At 43.8% G+C, this 18963-nt stretch overlaps 1 protein-coding gene across 12 annotated transcripts in view; it reads left to right on the top strand.

The window, feature by feature from the left end:
- The window catches only part of PIGN (phosphatidylinositol glycan anchor biosynthesis class N), an 87353-nt gene that overhangs the window by 62095 nt on the left and 6295 nt on the right, over nucleotides 1–18963 (top strand). For all 12 annotated transcript variants that reach the window (XR_014550586.1, XR_014550587.1, XR_014550588.1 and 9 more), the window contains 5 exons: nucleotides 1129–1184; nucleotides 2858–2933; nucleotides 5377–5450; nucleotides 10316–10358; nucleotides 12989–13041. Coding sequence is in view for 9 of the 12 variants with exons in the window: in XM_083623748.1 (XP_083479874.1) it covers nucleotides 1129–1184; nucleotides 2858–2933; nucleotides 5377–5450; nucleotides 10316–10358; nucleotides 12989–13041 (302 nt within the window). In the remaining 3 variants the exon portion in view is untranslated. The remainder of the gene's footprint in view (nucleotides 1–1128; nucleotides 1185–2857; nucleotides 2934–5376; nucleotides 5451–10315; nucleotides 10359–12988; nucleotides 13042–18963) is intronic.

Genomic DNA, 18963 nt, shown 5'->3' with positions numbered 1-18963 from the left:
CTGAGAAGTACATGCTTTGGATTTCTTTATTTGCAGCTATGCAGGGGTCAGCAAACTTTTTCAGCAGGGGTCCACTCAGACCTTGTGGGGGGCGGACTATATATATATATAAAGAACGAATTCCTATGCCCCACAAATAACCCAGAGATGCATTTTAAATAAAAGCACACATTCTACTCATATAAAAACACCAGGCAGGCCCCACAAATAACCCAGAGATGCATTTTAAATAAAAGGACACATTCTAATGTAAAAACACGCTGATTCCTGGACTGTCCGCAGGCCGGATTTCGAAGGCGATTGGGCCGGATCAGCCCCCCGGGCCTCAGTTTGCCTACATATGCAGTTATGCTTTCCTAACAGTGAGAAAGCTGCATTAATATATGGAGTGGGGGGTCAATTTCAAAGCTTTGCAGGGATGCATATACTTGACGTCTTTAGATATGCATCTAAAAACTGAGGCTTGGGATTTAGGAGAAGGCAGTAAAGATCTTTCTGACTCCTGTTTCCCTTAATTTGCTTTAGTACACATCACCTACAGGTAGAGTTTTCGGTTGTTACCCAAATGCTGAATCTAACGAGGTCTTGTTGAACAAACAATGGGACCTGCTTTCACCCTGTTAAAATTTGAGTAGTCCTACCCCTTTTCTTACTTTTCCTATTGGACAATGGAAACTGATCAATCAGAACAGTTATGCTTTAAGAATAGTTTGGTTACCCAGCTACCGTTCACCTGACATGTTAAAAACCATGTGACTCTAACACAATGCAAGATGGGGGGAAAAGGAATGAGCAGATGTTGCTATATAAAATTGGCTATTACATACACGGGCTTTGTCTTCCTGAAAGATGGGCTGCCAATAATATTTAATCTACCCATTAATTGTGATTGAGACAAAGGCATCTATTTGGATGTCTATTCAAAAAAATGTTCTAAAGGCCTTTGCAAGCATTATTCCTCTCTTCTCACCTCCCATGCACAGCTTGGTGTGTTCTGGATATTTTTACCATTATCTTATACCTGTGGTGCAAAGTTGTCATTGGGAATGCTTATACCGCTATCATGTGAAAGAAGTGTGACTGTTTGCTCAATAAGGAGCATGTTGTGTTTTCCTTAGCCCTACCCAGGTTTTCTTCCAAGTGACAGCCTTTTTCGGTACTGGAAACATAGCTTCTGTGAACAGGTGACTATTGTGAACTACGTCTAGATAAGTTGGAAGGGGAATTCCATAAGTGGGGTGCCACAACAGAGAAGGCCCTGCCCTATGTCACTACATAATGGATTTCTCTTGGCAGTCAAGTAGCACCGTCCTGTCACATCTTAACACATGAGTAGCCTGATACAGAGTGTCTGGAGGCGGTTGGAGGATGGATGGCGGCTAACAGATTGAGGTTGAATCCTGACAAGACAGAAGTACTGTTTTGGGGGGTCAGGAGGCGGGCAGGTGTGGAGGATTCCCTGGTCCTGAATGGGGTAACTGTGCCCCTGAAGGACCAGGTGCGTAGCCTGGGAGTCATCACAGCTGTCCATGGAGGCACAGGTCAAATCTGTGTCCAGGGCAGCTGTTTACCAGCTCCATCTGGTACGCAGGCTGAGACCCTATCTGCCTGCGGACTGCCTCGTCAGAGTGGTGCATGCTCTGGTTATCTCCCGCTTGGACTACTGCAATGCGCTCTACGTGGGGCTGCCTTTGAAGGTGACCCGGAAACTACAACTAATCCAGAACGCGGCAGCTAGACTGGTGACTGGGAACGGCCGCCGAGACTTGAAAGACCTACATTGGCTCCCAGTACGTTTCCGAGCACAATTCAAAGTGTTGGTGCTGACCTTTAAAGCCCTAAACGGCCTCGGTCCTGTATATCTGAAGGAGCATCTCCACCCCCATCGTTCTACCCGGACACTGAGGTCCAGCACCAAGGGCCTTCTAGCGGTTCCCTCACTGCGAGAAGCCAAGTTACAAGGAACCAGGCAGAGGGCCTTCTCGGTAGTGGCGCCTCCCTGTGGAACGCCCTCCCACCAGATGTCAAAGAGAACAACTACCAGACTTTTAGAAGACATTTGAAGGCAGCCCTGTTTCGGGAAGCTTTTAATGTTTGATGTATTACAGTATTTTAATATTTTTTGGAAGCCGCCCAGAGTGGCTGGGGAAGCCCAGCCAGATAGGCGGGGTATAAATAATAAATTATTATTATTATTATTATTATTATTATTATTATTATTATTATTATTATTATACAGAGGGAAGTTCCCAAGTTGTAAAGACTCCACAAGTGCCTTGAATTTGGTACAGCAACATATTGGTAGCTAGTGCATCTCCTTAAGATCCAGCGCCTCGTGTGTCTAGCATGTTGAACCACTTATCACCCCCCAGAACCTGGTCGAAGCTTCTGGATCATCTTCAAGGGCAGCCTGACATGCAGGTGCATTGCAGCAATCCAGCAGAAAGGTCACCAGAACAAGGGTATCTCATGAGATATTCTTCATGAAGCAACAACAGAAAGTTGCTATGCAAGTACCAACATTTTTTGACTCTTGGCAGCCTGTTTAAAAGAACTCTTTGTCTGTCCAAGTACTGACCTGTTGTGAAAGCAAACGGAGGGTGGGAAACATTTCATAAAACAAAAGGTGCTGCAGAAATAAAACTTTTTAGCAAAAAGTAGCATCCAAGAACTGTTTGCTTGTTATGTAAAAAACTAGAGGCAGCCTATAAAACTAGAAGCCGAGTGACTTGAAAGGTTGCTGCATGATGATACAAATGTTGATTGTAAGGGGATGGGAAAACTCCTGTTTCTTAGTAGAACATATTACTTGCAGAAAATACATAATGTTTGTTTTGGTTTCATTCTTGGTCTCTAGTTTTGATCCAACTTCAGTCCATTGCTTCTTGACTGTGTTCAGCCCTTTCCTGATGGGAACCTTGCTGTTGTGGAAGGTTAGTAATCGCACCTTTAGGGAATGATGGGATCACAATTTTTCAATTCTAACTTAACTGTTCCTGCACAAATAGCCTATCTGCTCTTGTAAGACTTCTTAAATGCAAAATGCTACACACACACACAAACAAACAAACACACACTGGAACCTCTGTTTTCAGATGTAATCCGTTCCAGAAGACCGTTGGGCTTCCAAAACATTCAAAAACCGAGGATCAGTGGGCTGGCTGCAAAGTAAATGGGGAAAAAATGAAAAACGCGTTTTGGAAGCCATTCGACTTCCGAGGAACGTTTAAAAATATATATTCATGAGCTGTAAGGCAAGCTAAATAAAGTAAGTCATAGACTCATAGAATCGTAGAGTTGGAAGGGACCCTAACGATCATCTAAGTCCAGCCCCCTGCAATGCAGGACTACTCTGCTGTCCCATACGGGGACCAAACCTGCAGCCTTGGTATTATCAACACCATGCTCTATCCAACTGAGCTATCCAGGATGGCGGATGGTCCTACTGAAATAAGCAGAATTCAATATGAAACCTTGTTTGTTGCTGCTGCTTGTTGAAATAAATGACGATGATTGCCCTGGGGTGGCCATCTTTTTCTCCCACCACCCGCCATGGAAATCCCTGGGAGGAGGGTTGTTATCCATTGCAGGGGCTTCTATGATCACATTTGAATATATGCATGGTGGTCATAGCAGCAGTCAAACTTTCTAGCAGCCGTGGAGTACTTGATACTTGTGAAAAGACTTTATATTCTGAAGGCAGTCCTGGGACCACTGTGTAAACCTGTAACTAACGGGTTGCAAATTTTATTGCTAATTTTTTATTATTTATTGAATTTATATACTGCCCTATACCTGGAGGTCACAGCACAAAATCAAAATACACTAGTACCTTAGGTTACAAACACTTTGGGTTACAAACTCCGCTAACCCAGAAGTAGTACCTTGGGTAACAAACTTTGCCCCAGGATGAGAATGAAAATCATGTGCTGGCGGCGCAGTGGCAGCGGGAGGCCCCATTAGTGTAAGCGTGCCTCAGGTTAAGAACGGTTTTGGGTTAAGAACAGACCTCGGGAACGGATTAAGTTCATAACCCGAGGTACCACTGTATAAAACCACAATATGATCAAAATATATGATCAAATATAATAATATATAATATATGATAATATGTGATCAAAATATATGATCAAATATATGATCAAATAATATGATCAAAATATATGATCAAAATAAAAACAACAACCTAATCACACACCCAAGAAGAAAAACAAACCACATTTTAAAAGGGCATAGGGTGTCAATCAAATCAACCAAAGGCCTGGTTAAAAAGGAATGTTTTTGCCTGGTGCCTAAAGGTGTATAATGAAGGTGCCCGGCGAACTTCCCTAGGAAGAGCATTCCACAGGCGGGGAGCCACTGCAGAGAAGGCCCCATTCTCGTGTTTTAGTGCAGTTTAAAAGAAAGCCGCAAGAAGCGAAAGGGATGGAGAATGAGATAAATTGGGAACTGACTGATCCATCCATTCCTGTTCAGGAATACAGCATGTTAAACTGTGTTGCAGAGGGGCAGCATTGTGGAACAGGAAATGGATTACCCACTATCATCATGCATGTCGGAAGTCACACCTCCGGGCCCAATGAGATAATAGCACTGCGCCAGCTCAGAGCTCAGAGGATTGTGTTACACCAGCCTTTGGCAACCTGGTGCCCTCCAGCAAGTTCTGTCAGCGGCAGATGGGAGTTGTAGTCCAAAACATCTGGAGGGCACCAGGCTCACGAAGGTTGCGGACTGGAAATGCCAAACATCACTGCAAACCAGTATTCACGTTTGGAGAAAAACAGAGATTCAGCAAATTGGGAGAAACACTGTCTGGATTCTGAGGAACAGAGAAATGAGTGAATTGTACCAGTCCTAGAAAAAATGGCTCAGAAAGTGGAAACTCCTAGTGGTTTTCTGACTATTGCATGGGATGGCGACATTGGAAGCTGCCAAAGTCTCCTCGCTGAGAAGAGCAGTAAAGGCAGACAAAATACTGGCAATCTTTCTCGGCAATATGAAGTCGAGAACGTGCCCCAGAAGTTCCTCAGCAGGCAAATTTGTATGGGAAGTGTTCCGTGAAGGTAGAATAATTAGAAGAGCCTTGGCATAACACAGTAGTTTATTTCTAAAATATATACCGCTGTATTAGAATTGTAACAAGGACTATTAATATTCTGATTGCAATGCACAGAACCTACAGGGCCATGACTGAAGGCAACAGGTCTGTTAACTAGATAAAATGTTTGCATTCAGAACGATGAATTTTGTAAAGCCAACCTCAAGATGTGCTTGACTGTCTCTTTGAATACTAGCTATGTTAATTTGTGGCTGTTGGTTGTTTTTTGTTTTCTGCGGTATTTCAATTAGCTTAATGTAATTCCATGTCCTTGACAGATTGTAATCCCTTTTGTTCTTGTGTCATGTGCCTTTGAAGCTGTTCAAGTCACAACGCAGCTATCATCAAAAAGGTACAGTAAACGCTTTTACCGAAGCAGCCGTTGCTTGGGGGTTCATTGGGGTGCATGGAGTAAACTGTCTGCAGCTCTTTCTTTGTAAATCCCTGCAGTGAGTACAATTATTCTTCATTCACTGGGTTCAAGCTTTATCAAATCTCCGACTATTAAAAAAAAAAAGCTTTTTAAAAAGCTGGTAGTGACTTGAGTTCCTGTTTGCATCTATTTCACATACAGGGCTGGCCCTGCCATTCGACAGAGTGAAGCAACTGCAGATTTTCAGTTTATTATTATTATTATTATTGTTGTTATTATTATTATTATTATTATTATTATTATTATTATATTACTACAAGGGAAGAGAAGATTTATTTGGGGGAGCATTTGCTTCTGTACCCCAGGCCGGAAAATGTCTTGGGCCAGCCCTGTTCCATGGATGTTGTATTTTAGATATTACGTTAAGACCTGCTCTGAGCTATAGATTTGATACTCGCAGTCCACTACCATAATTGGTATTTCCTTTACAACATTATGCACTTTGTCTTCTATATGCTGCAGCTGAGCATAGCTCTTAAGCTATGCAAAATAAAGAATAGTTCCATGTTTATTGAAGGTTCTTGCTGCTGTCACTGCTATTGATCATGTGAACCCATAAACGATGAAGGTTCTATGGTTGACTTCCAACCGTCCTATTGTTGTGGTTTTTACTGTGGCAATCACACAGAGTCCCTGGACGTTTCACAGTCTATTGATCCCTGTGCTACCACTTGATTTCTCGCTGCCACCACCCAGGCCCTACCTGGTACAATACTGAGTCCAGTCAGGTTTAAATTGGAACATAAACTTTTGTTTATTTATTGCAGTTTAACAAGTGTGTGGTTTCATAAACGGTATCGGTCCATTACAATCATGGGGTGCCTGTCCAGACCTATAACTTCCACTACCTGCTCTCACTCACTAAACCACCTCTCAGATATTTACTTGTCTTCCTAGCTCCTAACTGTTCCTGACTCAGCTTATTTCGCTGCACTAACTCAACCCACCAACAGACTCCATCCCAATTCACTCCCACTCCAACCAACCTCCCAACGAACTCCTCCCTTGGCCCCTCCCAGAGCTGGTTTTATACTCCCTCTGACTCCACCCCCTCGGGTTCTGATTGGATAACTTGTTTAACTAATTCACCTCCAGCACTCTCATATGTTAACATCACAGGCATCTGTCTGTCTCTAGAGACGATGGAGTGTGCCTCTGGGGATGAAGTCAAACTGCTGCATTTGCAGCACCGAAGTCACTTCCCTGGGGCACAAGAACCTGGGCAGTGTGTATGCAGGTATTGGGCGGCCCAGATGACAAGACCCACCCACCCCCTTGGCCCCATTGATGGTGGTTCAAAGGAGAGCAGAACAATACATTTGGCAGGAGCTGCCGAAGTAGGCTACACAGCTCCATCCAACCACCTTAGGGACTCCACTCCAGACTGCCCTATTAGTTGATGGGTATATGTATTTGCCTCTATGTAAAGTAAAAGTAAAGGGACCCCTGACCATTAGGTCCAGTCGTGACCGACTCTGGGGTTGCGGTGCTCATCTCGCTTTACTGGCCGAGGGAGCCGGTATACAGCTTCTGGGTCATGTGGCCAGCATGAATAAGCCGCTTCTGGCGAACCAGAGCAGCGCACGGAAACGCCGTTTACCTTCCCGCCGGAGTGGTACCTATTTATCTACTTGCACTTTGACGTGCTTTTGAACTGCTAGGTGGGCAGGAGCTGGGACCGAGCAACAGGAGCTCACCCTGTTGCGGGGATTCGACCCGCCGACCTTCTGATCTGCAAGTCCTAGGCTCTGTGGTTTAACCCACAGCGCCACCTGCATCCCATACCTCTATGGGGTCGCTGTTAAAAGTTTTGCCAGTAATTTTAATGACATGGTGATATCCAGCTGTGCATCTGCTTTGCAAAGCCAACTAAGCTTGTAAGCTAATCTGCAGGAACTGGATTTGTCAAATTTATAATGATCTTGTAAGGTATAATTAATTTACCAAGCTGACGCTTGGATCACATGATCTGATTCTGCTTTTTTCTCGGAGGGGGATCATTTGTTAGAAGCCACTGTAATAGTCTTGCTCTGTGCTATGGAATAGCACATTTTAATGAAATTTCACACTGTAACTGATAGCGCACTTCTAATTATAATTCTTTACAATTAAATTATTATTACAGTTAATGGCCCATCTCCCTGCTACTGGGTCAGCTGTTTGCAGCGTTGTTTCAGTGCAAGTCGCTGGCAGAGCCAGTCATTAGCAATTTAGAGCGGCGTTCATGTGGCCTAATATTTCAATCACTTAATGAAAAATAAAGATAATGAAAAAGTCTTTAGCTGTATTTCACTTTGCTTGTTCATAGTCCATTTCATTCCCTGAAATGTGCTTCCCCAAACACAAATGATCTTGTATACCAAAAACTTGGATAACTAGTTTCTTGTGCCTTGAGGCTAAGTGGAACTCAACACTCAGCCATTCGTGAACTTGGTGGAGGGTGTCTCTATCAGTTATTTGGGCACAAAAGAGAGTGGCTGCCTTATCAACCTGGAACAAATAAAAATGAAAAGGTTTAGGGAGGCCATTAAGAACTGCCTTGGTTCTCTTGGGGAGTATTAAAGTTGTGAACAAGAGCTTGTCTCTCTGAGAGGTAAGGAGGCTGCAGCCAAGAGTCCTTTCTGAGAGGATTCGCAAGGGCTCCGGCTCAGTTGCTTATAGGTTGAAACACTAGAGCCTTTTTCAGTTGCAAATGTGAGACCTGAAAGTCAATAATAATAATAATAATAATAATAATAATAATAATAATAATAATTTTTTTTTTTACTTGTACCCTACCCTTCTGACTGGGTTGCCCCAGCCACTCTGGGCAGCTTCCAACATATATAAAAACATAACAAAACATTAAAAAGCATCCCTATGCAGGGCTGCCTTCAGATAATCGTCATCATCATCACCATAATTTTATTATTTATACCCTGCCCATCTGGCTGGGTTTCCCCAGCCTCTCTGGACGCCTTAGGTAAAGGTAAAGGGACCCCTGACCATTGGGTCCAGTCATGGCTGACTCTGGGGTTGCGGAGTCCATCTCGCTTTATTGGCCGAGGGAGCCGGCATACAGCTTCCGGGTCATGTGGCCAGCATGACTAAGCCACTTCTGGCGAACTAGAGCAGCGCACGGAAACGCCGCTTACCTTCCCGCCGGAGCAGTACCTATTTGCACTTGCACTTTTGACGTGCTTTTGAACTGCTAGGTTGGCAGGAGCACGGACCGAGCAACGGGAGCTCACCCCGTCACAGGGATTCAAACCACTGACCTTCTGATCGGCAAGCCCTAGGCTCTGTGGTTTGGACCACAGCGCCATCCACGTCAGCATATCTAAAAACATAGTGTCTTCTAAAGGTTATATAGTTACTCATCTCCTTGACATCTGATGGGAGGGCATTGCCACAGGGTGGGTGCCACTACCGAGAAGGCCCTCTGCCTAGTTCCCTGCAGCTTCACTTCCCGCAGCGAGGGAACCACCAGAAGAATCTCAGAGCTGGACCTCAGTATCTGGGCTGACTTCAGGTACACAGGGCCTGAAGTCAGGCAAAATAATGCAAAGCTAATATTAACTTTTTGCCATCACATTTGTATCTTCCAAGGAACTCTGAGCAGTATAGATAGGACTCTCCCTGCTTCTCTAAATACCTTAGACTACATTAGGCTGGATTTCTGTGTTCATTTCCTAACTTAATACAGCCCTTATACGCACTTACCTACCTGGAATTATAAGCATCGACTTCCAGCTAAGCTCAACCACGTTTTCAAAGATATAAGCCTAACGCTGCAGCAGTAAAATAAAATGTCTTGGGTTTGTTTGGTATAGTGCACCATGTCGGCCAGGATGGGGTTTTGTTTTGCCCAAAGTAACTGATTTGGTAATGGCCACAGAACCCAGCTTTGTAAGAGGGGCTTTGCTTTCAACATACAGGTTTCTAATCCCTAAAGCTGTGGAAATCACCTTCACAGCAGGTGTGGCGAGTGGTTAGAGCCACCTTCACCAGCCAGGCTCCTTTCAGACCTTTCGGACTACAATTCCTATCATCCACAGCCACCACAGCTGGAAGGCACCTGGCTAGCAATGGCTGGATTCGAATGTTGGACAAGGATTAGGAAAACCCGGTTTTCTTACCTCACAGGAGGGCTTTTGCGAGCGTAAAATGTGGCAGGTAGTGAGGGAGAAAATGGTTCACACAGCCTTGAGCTCCTTGGAGGAAATGTAAGATATTACTAGGGGGGCAGGAATAAACCTTGAAAAACGTGTGAGCAGTGCTTTGTGACGTTGGAAATACAGAGAAGCTTAGCAGGGCCACCAGCTAAGCTCTCAGTGCTTTTCTGTTCCTTGTGAGCAGCAGATACAGAACAAAAAATCCAATAATTATCGTGTTTTCTTTTTTCTTTTAAACTCACTATGCCCTCAGCGTTGTATTACATTTCTAGAAGCTACCTTGAGAAGGCTCTGTCCTGAAAGGTGACTTATCAATCCCGCTGTTAAATAGAATAACGAGGCTTCCACATAATTCGCTCTGTGAGCAACTGTAGGGAAACGGCCTTCCTTTTAAGCTTGCCTTAATACTGAATTTTCATCCCTCCTCCTTAGTTAGCCCAGGATATGTATATCCCTGGTAACCTAAGACACATAATTCCAAGAAAACAGATGAAAGGAGAACTGAACTGTACCTCTGTAACACTTTTTGTCATATTATTGGGATTCTACGAAGCTTTGTTGTTGCACTGTTGAACTATGAATTATGGTCTTCCTCTGACACACCGTCTCTCTCTCTTTTCCCCCCTCCAGGCTTTTTCTCATTGTTCTTGTGATTTCAGACATCATGGCTTTGGTAAGCTACTGTCGGACATTCTGTACAAATAAGATCAAAACCCAGAGAGCTCTGCTAATTCAATCAAGAGAAATCTGAATTAGTTTCAGACTTCAAAGTTTCTGGAACTAGGGCAGGGAACTGAACTGAAACCCCACATAAATTGCAGATGGAAATCCCTCCCTCCCCCACAAACCCCCTTTTCACAATCCTTTGTACATCATCTAATGAATGCATCAGAAGAGACATCATCTTTATTACTTCAGTTCTTCCACAGAGCTATTTTTACGTTAGCGGTGCTTGGTTTTCACGTATTTCATACTGAATGTTCAAGCCTGTGAGTGAAAAGGGAATGCTAGATGCACCTGGGTGCCCAGTTTAATTTTTCTTCCTTTTCTTCCCTGCCTTCAGAACAAAAGAAAAATATGTCATGGTCTGCCTTAATTTTTCAAGAGAGATGCCTGAATTACCAGACAGGAAGGGACACAAACACACACAAGTTAAGCGTGGGGGAAGAGCATATTTCAGTATCCATCCTATAATTTCAGAACCACAGTTTATTAAAATCGAAACTGCTCTCTTTTTTTAATAGAGAAAGGGGGGGAAAATGTCACGCAACTCTTCCCCGAAAGCCATTTTTGTTGGCTGTAACGCAATTTACACTTTATGACATGGCTCGAAGGGATGTGTCTCTAAAGCAGTAAGGGGGAAAGGCCTGCTATTCTTCTGAGATTTTGCTTCCCACATCTCTTACCCTTCCCTGAGGACTTACTTGAAGTGACACCACCTTCTGCTTTTGTTATGTCACAACACCTCCTGCTTTTGTTGTGTCACTTACTTCATGGAGCTGCTGCCATCGGAGAAATGTGCCTAAGTGCTAGACATCCAAGGCAGTCATAATTTTAATTATAGAGTAGTCAACAAATGTGATTAGGAAGGGGGGAGTGTTAAAGGGAAAAAAATCTGCATTTCGAGTCTGGGTCCCATTCCGAGATGTTTTCTCTCTCCGTTGTAATAAATAAATTGCCAGAATTGCATGGGGAAATTGCCTGACCTGAATCAGTTCAGGTAATTCCATGTGTTTTCCAAGGCCCAAACTACACACTGCTAAAACCAAGGCAATTACTCCTTCATATATTGCCAATTCAGAATGGGATATTTATTGTGTTGTTGTTTTGTGGGAGGAATTGCGGAAATGACCATATGGCAGTTAGAAAATGACTCTGCAGCCCAGAGGCCTGGCTCAGAGTTGAGAAATGGTTTCGCGTCACAGTTAACAACGTTTGCCGCGTGCAAAGTGTAATTAATTGTAAGAGATGTAAATAGTTTTATCGTTTTGTTCTCATGGTGTCTTTTTAGTGCTCTACTATATTTTTATGTTGTAAATTGACTTGAACGGTGTTCTCCAAATGGACAGATATTATTGCAAGATATTTGCAGCTGTTGATGGGAGTCTCCCTCTACAGCCTTGCAAACAGAGCAGTCTTTGCTTCTTCCCCTAGTGCTGCTGCAGGAGATGAGGCAGATCACACTGTATGCATGACTTTGGGTAGCTCCTTAAGTGTGCATAAAGGTAAAGGGACCCCTCACCATTAGGTCCAGTCATGGCCGACTCTGGGGTTGTGGCGCTCATCTTGCTTTATTGGCCGAGGGAGCCGTCATACAGCTTCCGGGGCATGTGGCCAGCATGACAAAGCCGCTTCTGGCGAACCAGAGCAGTGCACGGAAATGCCGTTTACCTTCCCACTGGAGCGGTACCTATTTATCTACTTGTACTTTGAGGTGCTTTCGAACTCCTAGGTTGGCAGGAGCAGGGACCGAGCAACGGGAGCTCACCCCGTTGCGGGGATTCGAACCGCCGACCTTCTGATCGGCAAGTCCTAGGCTCTGTGGTTTAACCCACAGTGCCACCCGTGTCCCTAAGTGTGCATAAGGTTTTACATTATTGGTGTAACCAGTAACCATTTAAACACGATGCACGACACATTCCCACCTTTGCAAGCTGCACCAACAAATTGGGTAGGAGAACCTGGGTGTGATTACATTGTGGGCTTCCCCGCTTTCTTTCTAGACATTGCTACGGAGGTACAGGGAAGAGACCACAAGGTTGCTGCTCTCAACAATAGCCATACACACTTTGTAACAACTACAGTGGTACCTCTGGTTACGAATGCTTCTGGTTATGCACGCGTCGGGTTACGAGCTCCACTAACTCAGAATTATTTGCTCCTGGTTGCGACCTTTGCCCCAGGATGCAAGCGGAAATTTGCGCGCCAGAGGCACACGTGCAGCGGGAGGCGCTATTAGCGAAAGCGCGCTTCAGGTTGAGAACGGTTTCTGGTTATGAACGGACCTCCAGAAATCCGTTCGTAACTGGAGGTACCACTGTACCTTGGCTCAGAGAGTTCATAGCACAGCAGGAATTTGAACCTAGCCCTCTCCTCTTCAAGTCCACTTCCTTAATTGCTTGTATCCTGACATGTTTGTTGTTCGGTTAAACATTCTCTGATGAAGCCAGGTCACCTTTTACTTCAAGAATTAAATGCCCCCAAATGAACGCCTGAAACATGCGTTTGCGTCTTGTGATTCTCGTTGTGCAACATTTATTTACCAAACAACATGGTGTTCTTTGTTTTTCTCTCTCACCTTAGCACTTCTTCTTTCTGGTTAAAGATTATGGAAGCTGGCTGGATATTGGAACAAGGTACAAAGCATTTGCTTTCCCCACCTCTCCTCCTGCACTGCCTTTTCTTCCTCTTTAGCTGTAACACTGCCTCTAAAATAAAGCCAACGATTAAGCTGCGTATTTCTTAGTTCAATCCCTATAGTTAAATGCTGTCTACATATCAATCAAGACAAGTGCCTCCATGCTGCTTCTACCATCTCCCTTCCTTGCCTATAAATGTTGATGGTGATATATTTTATTTATTAGTGTCCATTTCTTGCCTTGTTAAGTTGTTTAGTGTTTAACTGCTGTGAAACACTTTGCCTGATGTCCCTTCTCAGCCCAGGTCATCTTGAGAATTTTTATTTCCCATTATTCCTCTTCAGTCGTTGTCTTAAAGTAAATACCATTTTTAACAGAATCGGGGGTATTCTCGCCACTCCTCCCCAGCTTAAGAGTTTCCAGTTTGGTTTTTTTAAGTTCACAGAGATGAGTTTGCTGAACATTCACAAGGCTTCTGGTTCTGGGAATTGATCCCCCACCCCACCCCCGATAAGTAAAAACAGAAAAGATTAGTTGGATGCGGAGTGTGTTGTTCACAATCAAGTATGGTAAAATAAGTGGTAAATAGGAAGTTTCGTTTCAAAAAATTGTGCAGTTCCCTCTCCTGCTTCCATCAGTACCTTCTTCAACCAGTGTTCACTTTCTCCCAGAAGTGTTTTGCCCTGAGGGAGATACCCACAGCCCGGGCATCAGTGGTCATTTAGTTGGGTCCAGGACATGGAGGACAGTATATAGAAGTTATTTCTAGTCAGGCCATCTTATATCACCTGCTCCACGCCTTTTGAGTTATTTATCAGTTGGCAGTGACTTTGGCGCACATCCTTCAACTACGAAACACTTTGGACCATTCTCCTCAAAACACTTTTCTTAAGGTGCCATATAATTATTTTATTCAGTGAAGCCATTTCAGGAAACTGGTCTAAGCCCAGAAAACAACAGATACTCTTTCAGAAAGATTCTTTCCTGCCATAATTTTATTTGGCAGTTGGAAAAAGGTCAGTGTTTGTTAAAAAGGGGGTGGGGGTGGGGAATCCAGTGAATATGTGTGTGGTGAATTTTCCAGAACAGCTAATCATCTCACTACTTCCTTATTATATTTTATACAGTGTATTATTGCGGCATTTATGATCTGCAATATATTTCTCTTATTACTTAACAAGCCTGCCATTTTTTCTGCTTCTCACAGTTCATAGATGGGGATGTTAAGCGATACCATACCTTGCTACCAATATTAGTGGTACAGCTGAGTACAACAGCCAAGCCAATGCAAATCCACCCCCAAAAAACCATAAATTCTCAACTGCCTCTTCAGATATAAGGACAGAAGTACATATCCCCTAAATATGGAGCTGTCTCATAGCGGTTTCTCCTCTGTAATATGTAGTAAAACTGATATACTGCCTGTTCTCATCATGTTGTATGTTTCCCCAAACTTGCCAGCATCAGCCAGTGATAATGAACATGATGCCTTTATGACATAGGCAAAGGTTTGAGGGTGGGGTGGGGTTTTTTTTTTGCACATAATGGAAGGCAAAAAAGAATTCCTCCATCCATCCAGTGTCTTCCTATCCCATAGTCATATCTTTCCAGCAAGTTCAATCCCACTGAATTATATACGTTATTACTGACCTTCAGCCAAGGAAGAAGAAGTTGTATATTAGACGTTATTGTAATTGTGAACCCTGTCAGATGTACAACATAAAAGGAAATCAAACCTTGCCAAGCTGTTATAACTAGATACTGCCTTTTTGTTCAGCAAACGTGGCTTTTTGTTTCCCTTTAAAATTACAGTGCTACTCCTGCATGAAAACTAATTTTCCAAGCAAAGCTGCCTGCAGGCATTGCAGTACTGGTTGCTGATAGCCTCAGATATATTGGCAGGCTGCCATTATGTGATAACAAATGGAGTAGGAATTGCTTTTAATTGCATTCTATTTGTAGCATGATTTCTTTCCTTCAGCAGCGTTTTTGCTGAACGTTGTGTGTGTGTGTGTGTGTGTGTGTGTGTGTGTGTAACTAAATCTAGAGCAGCATATAAGGGAGGAACGAGTGCCACACAGTACCTGTGACTCCCTCACTCCAGTCCTTTCCAGATGCATTGGTACTGGTTCACAATGTTCACCCACTGATGGCTGCACCATTAAGTGATGAATCGGGTGTGTGAGTGAGCCGTTGCAGATTAAACGCTGCCGACAGAATGATCACATCTCATAGAAATCATAGAATTGTAGAGTTGGAAGGGACCATGAGGGTCACCTAGTGCAATGCAGGAATCTTTTTGCCCAACGTGGGGCTCAAACCCACAAACCTGAGATTAAGAGAGCCAGTGTGGTGTAGTGGTTAAGAGCGGTAGACTCGTAATCTGGTGAACCGGGTTCGCGTCTCCGCTCCTCCACATGCAGCTGCTGGGTGACCTTGGGCTAGTCACACTTCTCTGAAGTCTCTCAGCTTCACACACCTCACAGAGTGTTTGTTGTGGGGGAGGAAGGGAAAGGAAAGGAGATTGTTAGCCGCTTTGAGACTCCTTAGGGTAGTGATAAAGCGGGATATCAAATCCAAACTCCTCCTCCTCCTCCTCCTCCTCCTCCTCCTCCTCCTCCTCCTCTTCTTCTTCCTCCTGCTCTACCAACTGAGCTATCCCAGGGACAGATTTAGTTTCAGCCAGCTGGTGCCAACCCAGCACTCGCCTGTACTCCACTCAGCTGCCTCCCACATCCCCCAAAAACGAGGTCTGACGTCTCACTTAGAGCGAAAGCCTGAATAGCACCATCAGTAAGACATACACATCCTGTGGCAGAGAATAGGGAGAGCAAACCATATCAAGGTTTTCATCATCCAAGGTGTTATAAGGCAGTGGGAGTTCTACCACTCACTTTTGAATGATCGCATCACATAAAAAATCATAGAATTGCAGGAAGGGACCATGAAGGTCATCCAGTTCAATGCAGGAATCTCTTTGCCCAATGTGGGGCTTGAACCCGCAACTTTGAGATTCAGACTCTCATGCTCTACAGGCTGAGTTCTCCTGCAGGCATCTCTGCAAATGCAGCATTTTCCACTGGAACCAATTCATGCTTTTAGCCGTAGATTGTCATCAAACGATATGTGCAACAGCTCTTACAAGAGTTTTATTTGATGGCAGTTTTGAAGGTGGGACGTTGGAGAAAGCAAAGTGAGGTTTGTTGTTTACTGGTCATTTCTTATTTGGAGTCATTGATTGTGAGTTTTGTTGCCCCATTTCCTTCACCCGTTTTCCCATTCAGTGCAGTGTTTTTAGTAGTCACTCCTCCTTCTGTAATGTTTACTCCAAAAACTTCTAATACTTATCCATCCATCCTGCATTTCATCAAAATGACCTTGGTGCAGGTGACAATTCAGGATACAATAAAAGCCAGAGAAGATGCATTCAATTAAAAAAGTAAAACAATACAGTATATCTCCCCATCTGTTCCAGCACAAGCCCTATAAAAAAAATCCTTGAAGTGCCTAGCATAATATAAACATCTGCAGCTAGCACCAAAAGACAGATAATGTGGGTGCCAGCCAAGGCTTTAAGAGGGAGCGTATTCTAAAGTTGATGTTCTAGTGCCAAGAAGACCCTCTGGTGGGTCTGATCTCATGGAGTGGGGTGTTGTAAACAACACAAGTATGGTCCTAAGCAACTCAGGGGTTAAGACTTCAAAACCTACACCTTGCATTGATCTTGGTGGTGATCAGGCAGCCAGTGCAGATCTTTAGGGACAAATGTAACATGGTCCTGGGCAGAAAGCTTGATCAGCAGCAGTTTTGCAGTCTCTGAACTATCTTCAAGAGTAGCTCTACATAAACGTTCATAAATGTACAAGGCAAACACATACATAAGTATATAAACCACGTCTTTGAAATAGTAAGGGAGAGCAATCCTGAAGCCATTTTGACTCTCCCAAACCATTTTGACCTCAAATATATCTCTGCAAGGAGGAAGCAAACTGGAAAGCCTCTCCATTGTTTTTTGCTTACCTGTCTTAAGGGCGTATTTGTGTATGAATAGGGTGAGCCTGTGACCTGGATTCAGGAACCAGACAGAGGGCCTTCTCAATAGTGGCACCCGCCCTGTGGAACGCCCTCCCATCAGATGTCAAGGAAATAAGCAGCTATCCTATTTTTAAAAGACATCTGAAGGCAGCCCTGTTTAGGGAAATTTTTAATATTTAATGCTGTATTGTTTTTAACACTTGATGGGGGAAATCAGCAAGTTGGTAATAATAATAATAATAATAATAATAATAATAATAATAATAATAATAATTACTAAAAGTATTTACCATCACAAAAGAATGGCCAAGGTAAAGCAATCAGTGACCATTAACAGATATCCTGGTAGACTGCCTCCTTCTGTGATGTATGTATGATGGTTTTGGGGGGTGGTCTTGAGCTACAGGGCGGGCAATTTCAAAAGTCTATATAAGAGCTTGCACACCATTGTTCTGGACTTCTCCTCCCTCCTGCATGTGGTGAGTGAGCACCCTGTTGCAACAGTTAATAAAGATCAGGCTTACTAGCTGCTTTGCTTCTCAATATTCTCTGGTTGGCCTCTGTTATTTTCTCCTTCCAATAGGGAACCCACTGAAGGACTCTATACTGGCTCTGGGATACCCCATAAGGGAAAAGGAGCAGGTTTTTTCTATAACAAGTCCAAGTGTCCCATCACTTGGGTATGGCTAACAATAACCAGGCTATTCCTGCCCAATAACAGCCAGAGCTGGAAAAGGGCACTTCACATCACTGAAACCACTTGGGCTTCATTTTTCCTGGATGTGGGCGCCATCAAGCCAGAGCACCTTCATGTTGTCAGGATTCATGTTTGGTTTATTGGCCCTACTCCGACTTGTTGCCATTGCAACAGAGGGCACATCAACTCTTCCACTCCTGGCTTTTTAAAAATTATTTTTGCTGATTTACTTCCCTCTTCTCTGCAGCCGCTTTATATAGCAGTAGTTCTTGCAGAGAGGGAATGGCAGCCCTGTGGGCAGCTGCTGTGCCACACATGCACAGAATTCTCACTCGCACCCTGCACTAATCAGAAGATGTAGAAACATCTGCCACCGCTGCTGTATTTCCTTGGTGTGCATGTGTGAGATAGCATCAAAGGACCGCCCCCCTCCCAATTGACTTCACAGTCTCCTTGTTATGTCAACATTCTGGCCCACTGAGAAGGCTGAAATCCAATGAGTATTACACAGGCTTTCTCACTTCCCCTTTGAACATACTTTCTTAAACCACATTGCAGGGGCTTTTCAGGTGGCTCAGCTGTTTTCCTTCTCTTATTTCATTTCAAAGCAGTTACTTACAAGTGTCACGCACGGTCTGTAAAGTTCCCCATTCTTCTATGCGTGTCCACAACTTTTTTTGCATAGACATTTAATCTTGTCCTTATTGTCTTTTTCTTCCTCTCTCTTCCCTTGTGTTCCTTTTGTCAGACAGTAAAAACTTTTTGTTCATTATCAAAATTAAAGCCTGTTTCACAAATGATGGGTTGGATCTAGACAGCTGAGTAGGATCAGGTCTAATCTAAACACGACAGAGTCTGGCTTCAGCCTCTGTCTGGCACCTAGCAGTAGTGCTGTATTTCCAGAGCATCTTCTGTAGGCGTCCAGAAACAGCTTTTTAATGTCCATCCTTTTTTGTAATGAGAAGATAACAAAAAATGTGAAAGCCACATCTTGGGGGTTCCCCACCACCACCAAATTTAAGGAAGTTATGGCTTACTAAGGGGCCCTAAAATGTTACACTAGTGCTACGGGGTGTGCTTGAAACTCTGGATGAACCCACATAGGGGGTGACAAGTTTTATGGGTCTTTCCTATCAGTGCCGGATTTACGTATAAGCTAAACAAGTGATAGCTTAGGGTCCCACTCT

This window comes from Podarcis filfolensis (genome assembly GCF_964270895.1).
Source record: "Podarcis filfolensis genome assembly, chromosome: 7".
Classification (NCBI taxonomy): Eukaryota; Metazoa; Chordata; class Lepidosauria; order Squamata; family Lacertidae; genus Podarcis; species Podarcis filfolensis.
Note: the sequence above shows the minus strand (reverse complement) of the source record. Positions and strands in the feature narration are given on the sequence as shown.